Source organism: Mustela nivalis (assembly GCF_964662115.1).
Source record: "Mustela nivalis genome assembly, chromosome: 18".
Taxonomy (NCBI): domain Eukaryota; kingdom Metazoa; phylum Chordata; class Mammalia; order Carnivora; family Mustelidae; genus Mustela; species Mustela nivalis.
Window position 1 is genome coordinate 40541284 of NC_139037.1, and position 21062 is coordinate 40562345.

General features: G+C 57.7%; 1 protein-coding gene across 1 annotated transcript in view; it reads right to left on the reverse strand.

Annotated features, from left to right (window-relative positions):
• The window catches only part of PEPD (peptidase D), a 108644-nt gene extending 87860 nt beyond the window's left edge, over positions 1–20784 (reverse strand). The window contains exons 1-4 of the mRNA XM_082708633.1: positions 20547–20784; positions 14208–14391; positions 12072–12199; positions 3711–3774 (exon numbers count right to left, since the gene is read on the reverse strand). Coding sequence (XP_082564759.1) covers positions 3711–3774; positions 12072–12199; positions 14208–14391; positions 20547–20563 — 393 coding nt within the window. The 5' untranslated portion in view covers positions 20564–20784. The remainder of the gene's footprint in view (positions 1–3710; positions 3775–12071; positions 12200–14207; positions 14392–20546) is intronic.
• Positions 20785–21062: the final 278 nt, after the last annotated feature.

Genomic DNA, 21062 nt, shown 5'->3' on the forward strand with positions numbered 1-21062 from the left:
GCCAGCATCAGTGTCCTGGGCAGCCATGCCTCTCTGGCAGGTTGAGGGAGATGACACAGGCAGAACTGATCAGAGGTTTGTGCACAGAGACCCTTCCCTAGGGATGATCAGAGGCTGCCCGCGGACCCCTCAGGCCCCCTCATGCTCGGGGCCCCAGCCAGGCCTGCAGGCTACCCTTCTGGGGTGATGCGCCAGAGAAGCGGGCAGGGCAGTCCGTAACCAGTGCTGCCAAGAAAGCCCGCACTGCTCGAGGGAACCGGGCTTTACCCCACAGGCACCCAAGCTTGTGAACTGTGCTGGAAAGCCTGGCTGGGGCAGGCAGCTAAGCATCCAACTCCTGGTTTCAGCTTGGGTCATGATCTCAGGGTCATGACACCCAATCCCACATTAGGGTCCACACTCGGTATGGAGTCTGCTTAAGGCACTCTCTCCCTAGTGCACACACACACTCTCTCTCTCCAAAGTGAATAAAACAATCTTTTTAAAAAATGAACTGTTTTTCATGGCCGTCTGAAACAAGGGTGCAACTTGGTGGCTGGCAATGCGTCTAGAAATCTGAACTTGCTTCTCAAATGTAAATGTCAGAAAAGCTCCCAAGTGCACAACGGGCCCCCATGCCGGCCAACTCCCCTTGAGTCCTGAATACCAGCTCTGGTGCTGTACCCGCATGAAATGCCTTGAAGCACCTCCTGAGGCCCTCCAGAGCTCCCCTTTCTTGGGGGGACCTTCGTTTGCTCTGCCTTCTCAATGATTAGAAGCAGGGTCATCTCCGGGGATGACAGCCGTTCTAGCAGACACCTGCATTTAGTACACGACAGCGAGTGACCAGCTGTGGCCTGGGGTGTGGGCCTTCCTGCCTTCTTTCAGGAAAGACAGGTGTGAAGAGCTTCCCAGCTGTGATTTGCCACAGATGGCCGAGGCTGCCTGACATCAGTTGGGGGCCGGCACCAAAGAACTGGCCTGGGGAGCCCTTCCCCGATGCAAGGGGCTTCCTGTCACCTTTCATGAAGGAGCAGGCCCCAGGCATCTCAAAGGCCTCCCAGCACAGGTGTCTCCACACAGCAGGTTTAGTGTCAGGCTCCATTTCAAACCACAGAAAACCAAAGACTCTTGGGAGCTTTGGTCATCCCCTATGTCTGATGGGACAAATGCAGAAGTGGAGGCCCTCTGGGGTCCAAAGGTCCCGGGGTTGTCCTGTAACTCTGCTGTGCCCCAGCTAGGGGGCTGTAGGTAAAGCCCATCACCTTGGCCTTGGCCTCCTCCTCTGCAAGCTGTAGACCCACCAAGGGACGGGGCGCAAGGGATAAGATCTGTCTCGATGTTACTGGAAGCTGCAGGGGCCACCCCAGAGTAAAGCTGTCAACAGTGAGCCCCTGTCGCCAGTAAGAACCAGAGCAGTAACAGGACAGAACTGATGAACCCTGACAGTGATGACAATGGGACACAGCAGATAGTTCCTGGACCCAAGAGCCTGTCCTCCTAACTCCTCTGAAGCCTTTGTTTCAGATTCTGCTTCATAAATACAGACTCAGAGTAGCCACTCCCACTCTGTGGGGCTGTGATTCCGCACGATTGCCACAGGCTTTCCCGTCCCAATGCTCCAGACCCGTGTCCCTGCATCTGAAGGCCAGCTCTCCCCACTTCTCCCCAGAAATCACAGGAAGAATGGAGCTGAGGCTCCACCAGACATGAAAGCAACGGTAGCTGGGGAGGCTGCAGCACAGAGATGCTCTGACTCGGTGGGCTGAGATCCGGGCTGCCCCATCCAAGTTTCTGGGAAGGTCAAGATCCCCAAGGACAATAATGTTAACACACAGTTTACAGAGGCAGGAGGGATACACCTGCCAAAGGAGAGGGTCAGGAACAAAATCAGAATGAAGGATGGAGCAGGTCACTGCTCCCTAGTACGTAGTACGCACTCCTAGTACTTCGAGATACAGGTAAGAGGCAAATGATCTCATCAGGGCATGCAAATAAATGTTCAGACTATTTGAGATCCTGTACCCAAAGAGATCAATACAACAGGTCACATGTGTATCAACGGATGCTTTAAATGCTGTGAGTCACCCCCAGTAACTCGGTACTGGAATTCCAGGACAGAAAAGAAAGATCCATCAAAAGCCCCCTCTCTGAAACCCAACCAGGCAGCATGTACTGTAGACACAGGTGCCCGAGGCCTTGTGGATGCGAACCACACTCCTTCCCCAAGGCCCTCCTCACCATGCACTGCCCTGCTAGTCACCTTTGCCACACACCGTGTCCTGGCTGCTGAGTTCAGCCCTGGGTCTCAACCAGCTCTGACGCCCACACACCCCTGGAACCCGGCAGGCAGGATGTGACAGTAACGTCTGGGGGAAGGGCCTTAGAGACAAATATAAAGCAGCAAAAGGCAGAGTACAGAGCAGAACACAGCCAGCATCCAGCATGTCCCCCGCAGGTCCTAAGAGCTGGGGTGGGAGGGGAGCCAGTGTGGACCAGAGTCAGCAGGGGGTGCAGCGGGCTGGCACAGGCCTCCAAGCACAGCAAGAGGGGTGGGCACGGCATTCTAGGGCAGCAGAACCGGAGCAGGACGGTGTCTCTGTGTGGGAAAGTACTAACGCAGGTCTGCCTGGGGCCAGGCGCCCCCGAGCAGACTGCACCAGACCCCTGCCCCAGGGCTGAGACACACTGCTTCCCATACTGCTCTGTGAGCCCAGTTAGGATCCCTGCGAACCTGCCTCCCACGGGTGTCGTCATTCCCCAACACAGCCTCATCCTACCCAGGGGAAGCGGCAGCTGCTTGGTCTCTAGCTGGTGGGCTCCTCAGCTGCTTTGACACAGACCCCCAGCTCTTAGGTATGTCCATGTGCGATCTGGACCTGGCTGGGGAAATGTGGCATGGGAGGGCCCCAACTCCCACCCAGCAGATCCTGCCAGGCTGGGGGTGGGGCTCGAGCGGCAGACAGCAGTAGGCACTGACCTTTCGGTGCTTATGTTCTACCCAGCACTGACCTGCACGTGGCATGGGCGTTTTAACAGCACCCAGGGATGGAGCAGCGTTGGGGGCCTTGGTCCCCCAAGGAGACCATAGGGGCACATAGCTGTGCCCTCCCCTCTGCCCCTGCCCTGTCCCATCAGCCATGGACGTCAAGGGCTGGGGCAGGGGCAAAGCCCTATAAGGACAGTCATTCAGCTACCCAGGTCACATGACACTGCTGGGCATCCATGCTGGGAAACAGATTAAAGCCAGGGGCCCTCCAACTGCACCCCACCCCACAGGCCTCTCAAAGTCTGGGGCCTTTCTGGTGGTGGCATCTGTAGCCAGCAAGGGCTGGGGAGGGGAACTCCCCAATACACGAAGGCCCAGGCTGAGCGGAGGGGTGGGGGGTGGGGGGTTTGGGTGTTGGGGGAGGCACTGGGATGAAAGCTGTCCTCCCTCTGGGAAGCTAAGCAGTCACAACCCAGGTACCAGAGGCCTCCAGCCACTGAGTGAGGGACACTGGCCAGGCAAAGGGTTGGGGGGGGTGCTCTTCAGGGAAGTCTGAGGTTCACAGTCCTGCCCGCGTTATCCAAACGAGGGCGCTGCTGAGGTGGCTGGCAGCCAGGTGGCGACTTCCCAGGACGACGACGACAGGCAGCCAGGGGCTATGGCAGTGGGAGGAAGGGGGTGCCAGCGTGCTGAGGCGTGAGGGAGGCCTCAGTGGCTCAGAGAGGAGTTGGCTGCTACTGACCTCATCTGTATACTGGACGTCATCTACAGCATACTTCTCCTTGAAGTATTCCTTGGAGTGGATCCTCAAAGGAAAGCACAAGGAACGCCAGGGTCAGGGTTTGACACACTTGGCATAGGCTGCCATCCCACCCCCATGCCCAGACCCTAAAGCCCTGGGCCCATCCCTGTCCCGGCACAGAGCAGGTGGGCCCAACACAGACTCGGAAGCAAAGGGCACTGGGCCACAGAGTGAACGCTGAACCACACCTGCCTCCCCTGACCTCCCCCAGCTGACCTTGGCCCATCCTCGGAGCCCGTGACCCTGGCCACCTGACCTCCTCCAGCTGACCTCTGCTTGTCCTCAGATCCTGTGACCCTGGCCACCCACAGCATCTGCAGACCACACCTCCCCCTCCACCGCTGATGAGAGCCCACCAGGCTGCCAGCCAGCTTACCCTTTGGGGCATGAAATAAGCTGCCGCCTGGGAGCTCTCCCATGGAGCCTCTTTAGAGGAAAGTTTTAAAATTAACATTTTAAAGAAGTCAATATCAGAATTACTCACTGTGATGAGAAACATTCAAGCTTACTCATCATCCCTGAAAAATCAGCCATGAGAAGACAGAGACAAAGGGAGGAGGAGGCTGGGCCCCCTCCCAAAGGGCTCCCGGTCACAGTCAGGGTCACAGTTGCAGGCCGGCAAGCACCGCCCCACCCCCCCAGACTCCTGGTCAGTGGCTGAGTTGATGTCACTGCTGGTGACAGAGCTCACCCGAGGTGGAGCACTAGCCACACAAGGGGAGGGTGTCTCTAGCCAAGTCTAATGACGCACACACACCATCCTGCGCCATCCCACGCCTGGGCACCACATCAGCATGGGGGGATATGCCCCCAGCCTGCCTGTGATCACATGGTATTCGAGTCACCAAGTGTTAGATCCGAAAGAGGCCTCAGGGGAAAACAGCAGATGGTTTTCAGCCTGTGCTTCCTGGACTCTCAAGGGTGAGCAGATGACAGGGGGGTGAGGGTGCCAAGGACAGGGTGCCTGGGGTGGCCTAGAGGGGACAGGGGAGCGAGCACACTTCCAGACTTGGAGAGGACCACCTCCGATAGCGAGCTCCCTGTGTCTCTGAGACACCAGTGATCAGCATCACTGGCCAGGAAAGAGAAGCCCTCTGCCCTCTCTGAGCCCTGCACCACCCCCCTGTCCACTTAAGCATGCACCAGACAGACCATGGTGAAGAAGGCAGCGTGGACCAGGGCACAGATGCACAGGCCTTGGGGACCAGCAGGGAGATCACAGCCCCACGCAGCGAGCACCCCTTTGTCTTCTCTGAAACTGACACTGGGGGTCAAGCTCTTGCTGCTAATTACATTTGCACAAGGCAGTCACATTGGCTTCCACGTCTGAGATAGGACTCAAAAGTTAAACAGCCAAAGTCTGGCACGGCCATTAGCATGGCCTGGAGTAGCTATCACATCAGCGGGATGATAAGCCCCTCACCTGGATGCCGGAGGCCCTGGTTCTCCATCAAGCATGGACAGCTCACTAACCCTCGGTCACTAAATGGTGACACTCACCGCCACGCACAAAGGCACGTGCCAGAGGGTGAGGTGGGACCATCAGCGTCCTCGCCATGTCCACCCTCGACTGCGACCCCAGCTCCAGGACAGGCGCCCTGCATCCCCAGCGGGTTCCCAACCTCCCTCTGGCCCCTTGTCCCGTCATCGCTCACAGCTGTGACAAGTGTCCACAGCAAACTCCCAGAAGATTTGAGATGTGCCAAGGACCTGCTTACGAGGGATGCTTACTACCGGGGGTGGGGGGACGACATCTCAGCTACCACCCCAGGGCACGTGTGCCTACCTGCCCTGCCTAGGAGTCTCGGTGAGCCTAGACTTGAGTCTCACAGACCTAGACTTGAGACCCAGGAACATCTCCGTGTACTCAGCCTGAGGTCTTCACAATGTGGCACCAGAGGAGATGGGAGGAGGAGGGGTAAAGGGGAGGCCAACGCGAGGTGGCTGTGACCTGCGGGTGGCCCTGGGGCTGCGCACTCACCTGTCCACCCCTGGCCTGCCAGCCACAAACCATCCACTTGCCACAGGAGCTAAGAAGCAGCCAGCGCCAGCCAAATCACAGGAGAGCCTGCTGCTGCCACCCGGATTATCTGGGAGGAAGCGAGGGCGGGTGCCAGCCCCACCACGTGCCCTGTGCCCTCCTCAAAGAGATCGATGGACACAGTCCAGAGCACCTGCTGGGCCACGAGGGCCAAAGCCACCCAACTACCACAGGCCTGGTTCTCAACAGAATGACTGCTTGACAGATACGATCTGAAGAGCTGCGAGCACCTTTTCTGGCACTCTGCGTGCCATTCTTTCCTTAAGGACACAGATAATTCAGTTTGAATACTGCTTATTTTTCATGTTTGGGGGCTAATTATAGTAAAAATAATTTAAACATCACCTGAAGGGCTAAGCCAGCCACCAGCGGCTCAGCAGCCATGATCTGGCAGGGTTGATCCAAGGAAGGGGCAACACGCCCACGAGAGCCTACAGAACCAGCAGGAGAGGTCACAGGGCACAGATAGACCCACCAAGAGCCAGGCTGGTGGCAACCACGTGGAGGGCTTGCACCCCGCCCTGCGTGGAGTCTGGGGTCCAGCAGGGGAGCTCATGCCAGATCCCACCATACGGGAGACCCAGACAAAGCCACTGGACCAGGGAAGAGCAGATCAGAGGGGAAGCCAGCCCCAGCTCAAAAATCCTCCCTATGAAGGGAAGAGACAGCTCTGTCAGGAGAGAGAGCGCCCCACTCAAAGGTGTCTGTGCCTTCGCCATGAGCAGCTGGGCCAAGCATGACTTAGAGGAGGTCTTTCCCGGAACTCAGGGTCAGGGTCGACACAGTGAGTAGCAGCCCCTGTGCAGGGCCTCCTGTGGGAAGGAGACATTAAAGGAATGCGTGTGGTACGCACACCACAGAGCCCTCGAGAATATGAAATTGCCAAGCACAGGTCCTGCCGGCCAAATGCCCACCTGTGTGCGGTTAATGAATAAATAAGAGGACCAAATTACAGCAGTCACCATCAATTTCCAGCAGCCAGAGTCTGCCTTCAGCTGCACACAGCACCGCTGCCTCTCATTCCGCTCCCGGCACAACGCCGCGCTCACTCTAGAACAGAGGTCGGCAACCACTTCGGGAACCAAGGCCCTGGTCAGAGCAACACAGATCTTTCAAAAGCAACGCAGGTGACTGACCCTGACAACCACGCCCATGAGGGAGGGGGCAATGGGGGGGGGCACCAGGGCTCAGGAGGCCAGAGGAAGGAGGCCTGTGGTCAGCAGAGCCAGAGCCCCGGGAGCAGGGCTGAGGATGCCGGCACCTGCCCCGCTAGGGAGGCCAGGATCCTCCAGAACCTCCAGCAGGAGGACCCAAAGGGACTCCCTCGGCCCTCCTCAGGAAGGCCTGCCCCTTCCTTGGCGCCCCGCCAGCCCTCCCTGCAGACAGAGGGAGCAGGGGTGAGGTCACAGGGCAGCTGAGGCATCCTGGTCTGGGGTACCTGGACACATGCACACGTGCACACGGAGTGCCAGACCATACACAGCACCGCATCCCACTCTGCACCCCATGTACCCGCTCTACACACACACTCCACGCCACGTGCACACCCTACCCCCAACACACACACACCATACATGTACCCACACTACACCCGGCGTGCATGCGGGTGCACACGCAGGTGCACACACACACATACACACACACATACACCAGCTCAGGGCCTCAGCCCCGGAGAAACTCACTCCTGGGCAGTGCCCTCATTAGGATAAGCACACTCCTCCCGGCAAAGCCCACCACATCAGGCATCCCATCTCATATTTTGAGCCCACAGTCTCAGTCAGGGACAAGGGCAGAGCATAGTCAAGATGCAAAGGTTCTAGGAGGTTCCCCCAACTTGGCGCAAATTCACTCACCCTCTATGGGCTCTGAAGCCGCCCCGTACTGAGACTCAGAGACAATTCCCTGCCCACTCCCAGGAGCCCAGGCACCCCAGTAGCCAAAGCTGCCATCAGCTGAGCCTGATTCTAACAAAAAATGACGGGAAACACTCACATCCAAAGGCACCAGACTTTTGCAAGCAGATTCCAAATGAAAACAAATTAGGAGCTACCACACTCCTGCCCCAAAAAAGGCCCCGGGTGAGGAACAGGCCCCCCAGCGTCCGCTGCCCTGACAACAGAGGCCTGCCCTTTACGCAGGAAGTGGCAGGTCTAGTGATGGGAGTGCTGTTTCCCCGGACGACTTTGGATGGCGGTATCTGCCAGATGGATTTTCAAAAGCCATCAGATAGAGACTCAAAAGGAAGCTGAGGAGCTGAAGGTCAAATGTTCAGTCTGGTGGGTTTTGATTGCAAAGGCCAGGTAATCCCACCAGCCTCGCTCCCTAGCCCTATTGATCACGAGAATGTCTGGGAACAGCCACACGCAATCAGATTTGGCAACTCCCCAACTCTAGCCCCAGACAACCAACCCCTTCGCCACTGCCCCTCTGTAACCGAGCCTTCTCTCCTAAAGGCTCGGGACACGGGGACCAGGAGAAGGACATACCGGAGCAGAGGAAGGAAAGGTCTGCCCAGGTGGCCACAGTGGGGAGCCAGGTCTGCAGGAGGCCAGGGTCCAGCTCTCTGCTGTGTAGCCGGAAGGGACCGACCTGCTCATTCTGGCCTGCCCAGCACGGAGCCTCTCCAAAGGGGAGACCCACACTGCAGACCCTTCTCTACACTCAAAGGTCACGCAAGCCTTTAGGTCCGCACTTACGCAATCAGGTAGCTCAGCAAAAGCAGGGCCAGATTAAAGGAGAACTTTTTTTGGTGGAGATTTATTTATTTATTTATTTGAGAGAGAGAGAGAGAGAGAGAGAGAGAGTGTGTGTGTGTGTGTGTGTGTGTGTGTGCACGAGCAGGGGAAGGGGGACAGAGAGAGAGAATCTCAAGCAGATTGCCCACTCAGCACAGAGTGTGACACAGGGCTCCATCTTACCACCCTGAGATCATGACCTGAGCCGAAACCAGGAGTCAGACGCTCAACTGAGCCGCCCAGGTGCCCCTGGAGGAAAACTTGTAAGAGCGGCCCTGAAAACCAGCCACTGTCAAAGCACAGAATAGTATTCCTGTATTACTGAGGATTGCGCTTCAGAAGAGCCAACTGCTAACAGCTGTTCCCTGACCAATCAGGTCCTGGGTTTTAAACACTCCAGTCAAGTGCCATTTGGCTCCCCAGATGGTGGCTGTGGGGAAACATGGTGAGATTTGCTCAGATTTTCCCACTGGATGGTGGAGTCCCCGAGGCAGGGAAAGGCCTCTCCGCCCACAGCCCTGGAGGAAGTCCACTCTCCAGGACAGGCACTCCCGACCTGACACAAGACAAAGCAGCAGACAGAAGGGGAGATGTGCTTGGAGCCTCCCCACACCATCTGCAGGTAGAAAGTCCAGCAAGGCCCTGCTCAGACCCTCCCCTATCCCTCTACCCATGCCACATCTCACTATGGAGCCCCTCTACCCGCAGGACTGGCACCCTCAGAGCCAGCAGACAGGGCCACGGGGCAGCTCAGAGGGCAGCCAGGTCAAAACCACGGGTGCTGCCCATGCTCTGGAGCCCCAGCTATTTCTGGAACGTGCCACTAGCAAGCAGGGCAGAGACCACAGCTCTATGATCACCGAGCGTGCAGGAAGGGCTCTGGAAGAATTCTCTTATGGAAACCAGACCTATATACTCTCACCAGGAAACTCCTCATCACAGCTGTACCAGTTACCAGGGTTTTCGGGCAAACCATACTGACATTCTTCATGTTCGAGGACTCAAAAGGTCCGGACTTGGAACAGAGCCCAGAAAGGACAGCTTATTTCTGCTCTAAGAGGTCTGGGACCTCAGCAAGAGGAATCAAAGGCTGGGGCTTGGAGTCACCTACTCTGGTGGGTGGTCTGGCTGTCAGCTGGGCCCCTGCTCCCATCCACGAGGTCCCCCTATATGGGCAAGTGTGGGCTTCCTCACAGTATGGCAGCTGGGTTCAGGGACAGGTGTCCCATGAACAAGAATCAGGGGTCTAGGGGCACCTGGGTGGCTCAGTAGGTTAAGCCTCTGCCTTCAGCTCAGGTCATGATCTCAGGGTCCTGGGATCGAGCCCCACCTAAGTCTGCTCAGCAGGGGGCCTGTTTCCCCCCTCCTCCTCTCTGCCTGCTTCTCTGCCTACTTATGATCTCTCTCTCTCTCTCGGTCAAATAAATAAATAAAAACTTAAAAAAAATAAAAAAGAATCAGGGTTCTAGCCACAGGATGACCCTGCCACATTCATGCATCAAGGTAGTCACCAAGTCCCAACCCAGGGGGAGCGGCGGGGGTTGGGGGGAGTCTACCTCTCCATCGGGAATGGCCACAAATGTTGCTGGGGCCATTTTTGGACATTATAAGCTGCCTGTCCCTGGCATCTTTACCACCACCTTTCAGTGTCACAGAGTGAGCCATCCCGCAGTGCCCATCACTATGATGACAGCCCCGGTGGTGCCTCACAAGCAGCCTTGTCACTGTCCCACAGATAAGGAACCAGAGGCCCCAACAATGACAAGAGCTGCTCTGGGAAGAGGCCATGCCCTGCCAGCCAGCCAGCCTCCGGCAAGACTGACCCATGTGACCTGCACAGGCCATGCCACCATCCTGAACCTGTGCCTCTTTAAAGCAGGGAAGCCATAAGGATTCAACCAGGAAGATGATAAAGGCTGACCATCAGGGCTACCACAGGACGGGGGGCAAGAGCTGGGGGGGATGAAACCACCCTATGTGCACCCATATCTTCAGGCCTGCAGGAGAAGGGTCCCGGAAAAATGCACTGAGGAGGGCCTGCCCGGGCCAAGCCTGAGGCCAGTGTCTCTGCAGGTAAAAGACTCCACGGTAAAGTGGGCAGGGAGGGCAGGAGGACAGAGCAGACACCTGCAGTGACCAGCCTCCCATTCTGCACCCCACTTCTTACCCTTACCCAGGGCTGGGTGGTGTGGAGCCTCTGGGGGCTCTCACTGGGCTCACCTTGTCCAACACACCGCCCCGTCCCTCGGGAAGAAGGCAGCACAACCTTCCAGTGTTCGCCCTCACACAGGCATGAAGGCTGTGGAGACCTGCTCATTACAGCAGGGACCTGTTTCATCCACCTGCCCCAGGGCCTCTGAGAAGGCCAAAACCTAGGTGCCCAGCATGCCCTCCAATGGCCAGCTGGGTCAGGCATGCCCACTTCCCACCCTCCTTCCCCAGGGCCAAACAGGAAAACACACCCAGGGGAAGCACGGCCCACTTCTCTTCTGCTGTCAGTTCTGCTTCAAGCTGTCTTCACGGTGAAGCCGATGGCCCATGGCCGGAAGGCCTCAAAGCAGAACTGTTATCACCTTGTGAGCCTGAACCCCTTGCCCCAAGACAACAGAAGAGGTACCTCTCAGGCCAACAAAGGGGGCTCTGGAGTTTGCACTCAAGGGATGGGGGGGAGGCCCTAGTCTGGCCCTCTGCACGGAATAGGTCCCTAAAGTAGCCACAGGCCCTGGTAAGGGGGGCTGAGGGACTCCAGGCAGCAAGGGCTGCAATTTAGACATTAGCCCGGAAGAATCATTCTCCAGGCGGAAATGACACGCCGAAGGTGAGGAACATTTACCAGGATCCCAAGGGCCTCAAGCAGCCGTGGTTAAATATGACTTCTGCCTAGGCACGTCGCAGCAGGCAGAATGGCTCCCATGAGGGGCAGACACGGCCAACAGCCCTGGAGCTGGCAGGTGCAGTGGACGATGGGGAGGATGCCTCCAAGCACATCCCAGGCCCCCCATGCCACACTCCTTCCACAGCACAATCCTAGAGCCACCGTCCTGTCTCACAGGTAAGCTGAATGAGGCAGGACCTCCTGAGACAGAGCCAGAAACAGGCACACAGCACGCATCCAGCAATGCCCCATGAGAGATGGGCCTTGGAGGAGGGTCCCAGGCTGCCCTCTTTGACCCAAGCCAAACCCCATGACACCCAAGGTGGGGCCACCTGCCGCTGATGCCACGCAGGAGGGATGGCCCACTGGGACCAAAGCCTCTGGCATTTTGACAAAGCTGTGAATCCAAAATTTCAAGATTAACAAATCTTGAAATTTTTGTGTGTGTGTGTACCCCCACACAAACATGACCATAATCTGTGGCTGCGGCTCTGACGCTCTGCCCCTGAGCAGGCGGTCAATGGACGCCACCACAGACATGGCCCCACCTACCCCTTCTCCTTCCCTCCTTGCCCCCACAAGCCATGCCCCCCCCACACCCCACTCTCAATGGTCAGCAGGCCCAGTTACAGGCCCGGATTGCTCCTTACTTTCCCATCCAGGTGGCATAGCTGGCAGGAAGCCTGGGCACAAACAGGGTCGACTTCCCGGTGCCGACATCGATCGTGCCGTAGCAGCCTGGATCGGTGACACCGAATGCCCAGTGAAAGAAAGACTCCTGTGATGGGAACAAGGACCTTGATTACCGGGTCAGCAGAACAAAAACATGAGGCACAAGGAGAGAGACTGGGTGTCAGACCAAGCACCCGAGTCAGCTCAGGCCCCCTAGCTCTCAAAGCCTGCCTCCCAGCCTCATCTAGTTCCCCACCTGTGCACTCTGCCTCCCCCACCCCATGCCAGCAGTGGGCTGTCCATCAACCCCTTCCAGGATTTGGCGTGGGGCAGCCTGGCTGGCTCCTCCCACCCTGCTCTGAGCCTCCTCTGAGGATGCCCGGTCCAGCGTGTGCCCAAGCCCCACCCACAACCCCCTCTCTGCCCACACCCCTTGGGCCCCTGGCTGGGTACCCCAGGGCACACTAGGACACGGGTGCCCATGCAAACCATAGGCCCGGCACAGCCCTACCTGAGCCTCTCTGCTGCCTCCATACCCGAAGGTAGGCAAGACACCACCTTGACTTAGACACCCAGGCCAGACATCTGCACGGAAATGGATTCTTCCATTTAGAACTTCTTCCTTCCTTCTCCCACCCCTGGGGCAGCTGATGACTTCAGTGTTTAGCAATAAACACTGAGCTCAAATAATCTTATAAAGGTATGAAGCGGAGGAGGATCTCTTCTAAAATTAACCTTGCATAACAGCAGTAAGGCAGCCAAGGGCTGAATTTAGGAGATCGCTTTTTAAACCACAGAATACGTAAACTTCGGGAAGCATCAAGACTAGTCAGAAAAGACTTACTGAGACCTCCACGTCTCTAGAAACCAGGGGACTATAAGCTTGCAGCTGCAAGAATGTGGCATAGGGAAACTTTCCAGGGGGAGCCACTTTCGGCAAAATTCACTGCAATCACTCTCAGCAGCTGACAGCCCGTTTGTGCCCTATGGGGGATGACAACACAGCCCTCTGTGGAGGCCACATCTTGCTGCCCCTCCACAGTTGGGTCCCCTTCACATTTCCCTGCTTCCTCCTGGCCTGGATGCCAGACGGCCATGTCCCCGAGGCTCTGCTGCCCCCAAGGAGGATACAGAATTCCCAGGGTAGAACCCCACCAGCTCTGGGCATGGCGGGGAGCAGAGCCCTATCCTTAGAGTCCAGAGCTGGGATTCTAAATAATGCCAGCTCCCCCTCTGGCAATGCCGGCTCCTCTCTGAGGCTCGGTTTCACCATCTGTAAAGTGGGTGCAGAGCTGGGATCAATGAGAGTGGAGCCAGCTCAGGGCCTCTCTGGTTTTCTGGGTGAGTTCCTCTGTTGAGGGCCCTTGCTCCTGCTCCTGGAAACTGAATGATGCCTACGATTCTCAGCCAAGGCCACCACATCTGGGCTGGCTTCTAGCAGCTAAGCCACCCTCTACCACACAGGGTTCCAGAACCTCAAGGCATCCCTAGTCTACTTCCCGGGCAAGGACACTGAAGCCCAGGGAGGGTCACAGAGACAACAATGGCCAAGCTGGGATGAATGTGAGGGCCTCCCACTCCTGCCCAGCACCCCATTCCCATGTCTCCTCCCGGTCCGCTGCGGCCCGTGTCTTCCCTGCTGCAGGCAGAATCTGGCCCCAGGAAGTCAGGCCTTCCCATCTGCACCTCTGCCCAGCCCACCCCCTTACCACTCACTCCTGTGGACACCACCCCCCAAGCCTGCAACACCCACTCTCAAACGCACTTGTGAGAATTCATCCTGGCCTTCAGAGCCCATTCCAAATACCGCCTCTTCCATGAAGACTTCCTGCCTGATTGCTCCCCCAGGAATGTCATTTTTCTGTATTCTGACTAAGAGCTGAGACTGGCTGGCATCAGCTCCTCCCCCATCCACAGCTAGGAAGGCTCTACCCCTCCAGAGTCAGGGTTCCCCAGGTGCCAGGCCTTGGCCCGCCCTCTGAGAGCCTCTCCAGGGTCCCCTTGCGGGTAAAGCTTCCCAAGGCCCACCAAGTCCGATGCTGGGGGAGGGTGGACAGACCACCAGAGGCCTGGGGCGCAGCTGAAGGTGCAGGAAGGCAGGAAGGCAGGCTCACCTGGCGGAAGAGGATGCCGGTGTCAGTGCAGTAGCGCTGGGTGTCCTCCCCACCCTGCAGCAGCACGACAGCGCCGGCCTGCACAGCCGGGTTCTTGCGCAGCCGCTCACACAGGCGTTGCCTGTTCAGGGCAAAGAGCGCCAGGGGCACCTTCAGGGTCTCATTCCCCAGCCAGAATGAGGGTCTGCAAAGACATAAGCAAAAGTCGCCACATGGGCTCCTGTTAGCGCCACCAAGCCCATCCACCGCCTGTAGCCTGAGGTGACCAGAGGGCCAAGCCTGCTGGGGGACCCCCCCTCATCCAAGCTCAACCTGCTTGGCCCAGAAATGGCCCCTCCCTGGGCTGCCAGGGCCTCGTAGACCCCACTCTCCTCAACTGTCCCCAAGCCCTGGACCCAGAGTGGGGATGACAGAAAGCTGCTTCTGCTTCACCAGTGGGCAGGTCAGGCCCCTGGAGGGAAAGCCTGCAATGGTCTCAAGGAACTTACCATCCATGCAAGAAGGATCTGTGATCTTTGATCTGGCCCAGACAACATGGGATCCCTGCCCTCGAGCCTACATGATGCTGTCTTCTCTCAGACCCGGCAGCCCAGGACAGGACACCTAGTATCAGGACCTGAAGCGAGTCTGTGCTAAGGGGACCATGGTGAGATGGACCAGGCAGTGGCAGCCATAGGAGTGCCGTCCTAGAGGACAGATGTCACCGGAGAGCAGGTGGGCATCTCTCCCCACCCCAGTCTCCTTTACACCAAGAAAACAGCTTACCGGGCACCCACCCCCCAAGGCCTGCCTGCTTCCGCACCCTGCATCCCATGTCTATTCCCAGGTCGCTCCAGCATCACGGTTCACTCCTCACCTCCAACGGACAGGAACCTCACCCTCATAATAAACAAAAATGCTTTCCTTGACTGCCACACACTTCCAGGAGTTGATTTCTCACTACCCTTTAAGAAAGTAATCTCTGCAGAGTCGCTCAAGCCTGACGTTCTGGTGCCCCAGCAGCCCATGCTCTCCTCAATCGCCACCTTGCGCTTTGGCCCACCCCTTCCCGCACTTGAGCCCCTGCCAGGCCCCAGTGACCCCCACACTCCCCATCCACACTGGCTTCCCACTCCTCACCCAGCCTCTGGGCACCGAGGACCCTAGGGACCACTCTTTCCACAGCCCCCAGCCATGCTCAGGCTCCCTCCCTCCTGAGCGCCTCCTCCAGCTGGGGGATCCCCATCTCCGGCCTGGACAATCACAGGGAACCCTCCAGGATCTCTTTGGTCCTAGCTTCCCCCCACAACCTCTTCTGTACCCACCTAGAAGGACCCATTACAATGCAGATCTGTGCAGACCCTCCCCTGCCTGCTGCCCTCAGCTGTCAAGTGCACTTGGAAGACAGCTACCGGGCACTGAGGGGATCTAACCTTTGCCTGCAGGGGCATCCCAGCTCTTTATCTACGTCTCTGCAGAAATGGCCGCTCTCCCCAGACGCTTACCAGTACTCTGTCCCAACCTTATCCCCTGTTCCCTTCACTCCGCTCTAGGGCACACAGTACTGCATAACGTCATTTATTACCTGCTCCTGGTTCCCCCAGGGAAAATGTAGCCTTAGGAGGGCAGAGACCTCACCTCCTGTCAAGCAGGCCCCGGGCTCTCCGGTCAGGCCCCCCAGCACTTCAATAAGGCTCCAGGTGATTTAGCCACTGGGAGGCAGGGCAGGAGACCAGAGGGTGGAGGGACGACAGGGAATCTATTCCTTGCTCCCTCCCTGGTGGAACCTGGAACCTGACAGCTGGTGGACCCACCCCTCAGGGCCACAGCTCCCAGGCCTCCCTTCTCCCAGCACCGCCTTCACTGGCTCCTGGCCAGCTTGCTGCCTCTTCTCTCCGAGGTCCCCTGAACCTGCCCGCAGCACTGTAAACTGACCCTGCGGTAAACTCTCATCACCCCTTCAAGTGAGGCTCTGGCAGGTCCCTGGCCGAAGTGACACAAACACCTTGTAAGGTAGACACAGCCTGTGTTCGCTGGTGCTCACTGCAGGGGCTGCCTCAGCACACAAGACTGTCAAGCCCACGGACACAGATCTGGTTCTGCTCTGGTCACTGCTGCCCCGGTGCCTAGCACTCTGCTCGGCACATGGCATGTACTGGATAAATACTTGCTGAGTGGACAACTGTCACAATGTGGGGTCACCCACACAGCTGTGCTGGCCAGAAATTGCCACATCAGCTCCAGTGCAGCAGGAAGCCGAACCCTGGGGCCCAGCCTGGCCAGAAAGGGTGGACGGCTCACACACACCCCATGTACATCTGTGGGACCAGAACGCCCGGGTCCCTGGACATGGGCTGCCACTCACCCTCCCAGAGAGGCTGGACAGGGGCCAGCACTCCCTTGGGGCTGGGCCCCTTTTCTGCTGCGCTCAGCCCCAAAGATCAAAGGGCAGAGGTGGCAGCTCATAAACATGCCTGCGTCCCTGCGTCCAGCTGGCCGTGTACGCAGGAACCGAAAGTGCAGCCCCCAGCATCCCCGCGGTTTTCCCCTCACTCAGCAAAGTCCATGGAGGGGGTGGCCCGGGGAGAACCTTGTCACCGCACACTCCCCAGGGGTGGAGGGGCCAAGGCACCACAGCAGGTGGCTCTGGCCAAACCTGCCAGACGCCTGCAGACTCCGTAGCCAACTGGCTGCAAGGGCCCGATTCCAACCCGCACCCACCCCTAGCCCTGCCCACCTCGCCCCCCACCACTCCTCACCCCTCTCCCTGACCCTCTCTCCTTAAACACACCAGACACCAGCTCCCCCGGCCTGCTACCATGCCCCCCACTAGGAGGGCTCTCACAAGGGCTGGGCTTCCACTTGTCCAGAACCTTCTGAGAGGCCTCCATGTCTCAGGGCACCTGGACTGTGACCTTCTGGCCCACAGGCCAAGCAGCCCAGATCAAAACAGGAAACTTGCTAAGAATCCTCTCTGAGAGCGTCAGCCGCTACCATGAAGAAAATCTGCCCTACTGCCCAGGCCCCTGTGGGCTCAGCCACAACACAGAAGAGCAGTGCAGGCAGGCCGATGAGCTGCAGTCACTCCTTATGGCAGGGCACCCCCAGAATCAAGGTTCATAGAGATGCACCCTTTGATTTCTCCTGGTGTAAGCCAATCCTGTGAGAAAAGATTGGGCCCAGAGCCAGTGAAAGTGACTTCCTGCAAGCTCAGCAGAAGCAGCACCAATAAAACATCTCCACCTGCTTTCCACTGGGCTCGCCGACATCCAGAATGTAGAAGGCAAAAGCCAGGTCATCCCCAAGTGCCGGCATAAATAAGGCAATGGCCGAGGAAGACAGCAGGGGCTGGCAGACCGGCTCTGGGCACCAGGGAGACCCAGAGCTCAAGTTCCAGCCCCCCGTCCCACCCCAAAGCCAGCCCAGCCCTACAAACCGCCAGGGCCCAGGCAGCAGCTGGTGACCGGGAGAGGGGCTGGCCTCAGGGAAAGTGTGATGTTGCTGCCCTTGCAATCCATTCCTGTCCCCCCCAAACCAGGGCTGAGCACCCCCTCCTCTCCTATGGTCACATGCAGGGCTCGCACCCAAGGCCCGTGGGGATTCACACATAGAACTGAGGGATTCCATCTACTTGGATGGGAAAAAATGATATTTTTATGGGCTCGAACCTTCATCCCAATATGCATTTTCCGATTCACAGTATCAACAATGTATGAACCTGTCACCAAGAACAATCACAGGCATTTTCCTATCAGGTTACTGATGTCACAGTAGCTCAAAATGTCACTCTTGTTCACCACTGCTTCAAAACTAAGGTGGTTATTAGGCCTGCTGCTTTTGTGACTTAATGGGTTAATAACATCTATCACAATACTATAAATTTACTAACATTTTGATAACTGTATTTTAATACAATCGGTTTTCCTTGTAATCCTCCATGTTTTCTTTTATGCATTTAAAAGCATCATGTTGAGACGGGGGCCCAAGCCTCCCTGATACACAAGGGGTCCATGGCACAGACAAGGACGAGGTCCCTGCACCGGAATGTGATGCCACTTCTAGAGGGGGCCCCGCTGCTAAGCTCCCAGCAAGAAAGGCCAGCCGAGCACCTCCTGCTTCCTCACCCTCAGCCTCTGGGTTGGGCCAGGCATCAAACCCACTAGCTGACTATCAGCAAGGGCAACCCACTCACTCTGGCTGGAAGAGTCGGGGGCGCGGGGGCGCAGGGGCGCTAAGCACACACAGAGACAGAGAGAAAGACAGCCATATGGAGTCAGGACCAAGCCTGGAAAGGGGCTGGAGAGGGCAAAGGGGCACTCAGAGGCCAGCCTGACTCTAACAGACCCACCCTTACCCATCCACCAGGGTCGGCCTGACACCTCTTCCCCAGGAGCGCAAGGTTCACATCAGGGTGGGGACAGGCTCTGATCCTGAACTTGACTCCTCACTTTACTTTCTCTCCCGAAAAACGCTGACTTTATTATGACCTATGACCCAACGGGTTCACACCCAGGGCAGTTCACCTGCATTTCCTTGTTGGCAAAGACCCTTTGTGGAGCAGTTCCCTGGGAGCCTTTCAGTTAAAAAAAAAAAAAAAAATTAAAAGAGTTTCTTCATCCTATGCAGAATTCTGTCCCCCTCGCCACCCACATCTCCAATAGTGTAGCGTACCTCTCCAAGAATTCTGTCACTCTGTGTCTCCTCCTCTTGCCTCCCCCCTTGGCCCCAGAGGATCAACTTTGCTGGAAGAACCGTCCTTCCAGGATTTGGCGAGGTCCAGGCTCACCCCAATCCAAACAAGGAGCCTGGCTCCTCTGTGCCTTCAGGAGAGCAGGAGGCCAGTATGGAGCCCTGAACCCAAATGAAGCCCCTGGAACTCTCTGTGACCACCTGGATGGCCCAGATATAAAGACAACAGACCTTTATCTGGGCACTGGCCTATACCTCTTGCTCTCTCTGCCCCTTTCCAGGCTTGGTCCTGACTCCATATAGCTGTCTTTCTCTCTGTCTCTGCCTGAGGGGCACCCAAGGACTGGCACACATGTCATCCAGGAATTAAAGTCTACCCACACTCTCCCCTGAGCTCAGGATCCATGCCCTTCCATGGAGCACACCAAGACCAGAGGCAGACAGGTGGACGGCATGCGCCCTGTGTGCTTCTGCCCCAGTGGCCTGTGAGCACCTAAGGGTAGGCCCAGTACTGATCCTGAAATACAGCAGGTGCCCGCTAAAGGTTTGATCTCTATGTCCTAAGCTCTCTCAACCCTGTTCTGTTTCCAATCTTCCCACCTCCCCAAAAGAGAAATGCAGTCAGCCCACTGCTTCCATCATTCTAATCCCAGTCCCCAGCCTGGCATCTGGAGCAGTGCCCCTCTCTACCACTTCCCCTCCTAGCCCCCAGCACCACCATGCCCATAAGTCATACCCATCACTGGGCCTCCCCTTGAACTCACACACAACCCAGGGAAGCGACTGTCCAAAGAGCACGTCTGATTAGATTAAAACCCGTGGATGGCTTCAGCCCCTCAGGACAAAGTCTGGACAAGTCAACTGGAACACCACACCCTCCAGCACAAGGATGCACCCCACTCTCCCCCATCCCCAGCACAGTCTTAACTCTCAACCTTTGTCACTCACTCTTTGCTCAGATGTTCCCTCCTCCAGGGCACTTTCCCCAACGCTTCGGTGAACCCATCTGTCCACACTTCCTGCCACCCAAACTATTCACCCATTCTTTCATGCAGCAGGACTCTGGAAGCGCCTACTGTGTGCAAGGCACTTACCAGTGAGGCCCAGGAGTGAACGTGAGAAAGACCCTGACCTTACATCCCAAATGAGAAGACAAGAAACAAGTAAAATAACAGCACTATATAGTTTATCAGATGGTGATAAGGACTACAAAACGTAGGACAGGTACAGAGGGAAGGCTTCTCTGAGGTGACGTTTGGGCCCTGAAGGAAGTGGGGAAGTGCCCCGCTGGGGAAGGGATTCCGAGCCCTTCTCAGAAACCTCCTCCTCCGGGGAGCGCTCCTACCCCGGCAACCAGCAACGCGGTCTACCCATCTGAGGGGCGTGGCCGTGAACGCGCCTGCAGGTCCGAGCCCCCACCTCGGCCACGCGCGCGGGTGGGACCTGAGCGCCAGGATGGCCCCGAGGACCACCGGGCAGCGGAGAGGGGAGCTCAGCTGCCCCTGACACGGAGCGCGCTCGGATGCCCGCCCCACGCTACGAAGCGCGCTGCCCGCGGCCACACAGCACGACCAGCCGGGCCGCGGGCCGCCGGCAGGAGCTATCAGCCCCGAGACCCAGGCCCCCTCTCCGCGCCCCCGGCCAACGGCCAGGGACGCGAGCAGCACTCACCCGGTGGCCGCCGCCATGTTCGCCCAGAGCCCGCGTCACGTGAAGTGAGGCATCAGCTGAGCCCGGCCGGGTCCCCATTGCGGGAGGCGGGGGCGGGGCGGGGCCGGACGCCCATGCCCCGCCCCCTCTCGCGTCCAACTCCGCGAGGACCCGAGTCCTACTCTTGGGGCCCGAGTCAGGGACAGAGGCCTTTCCACAGTAAGGGGGTTTCCCCAGGCCTTGGAGATCTCCTCTCAACCCTGCTCCCTGGGGAGGAAACCCAGGGCGGGGGATGGGGAGAGCCTTTGACCCAATCTAGGGGCGGGGCAGCTGTAGCTGAGGAAGGGAAATGACTTGAGCAAAGGCCGGGCTATCGGAGTAACCAAAAAGTTCAGTGTCCAGGAGAGAGGTGTGGGAGTGAGAGGTAAGACCTCAGAGGGAAGTAAGGGTCAGCTCCTGCAGGGCCTCCGGTATGTGGCTGGGAAGTTAAGTCCTGTAGGATCTTTCCAAGGTTCCTCAACTGCAGGATGGAGGACG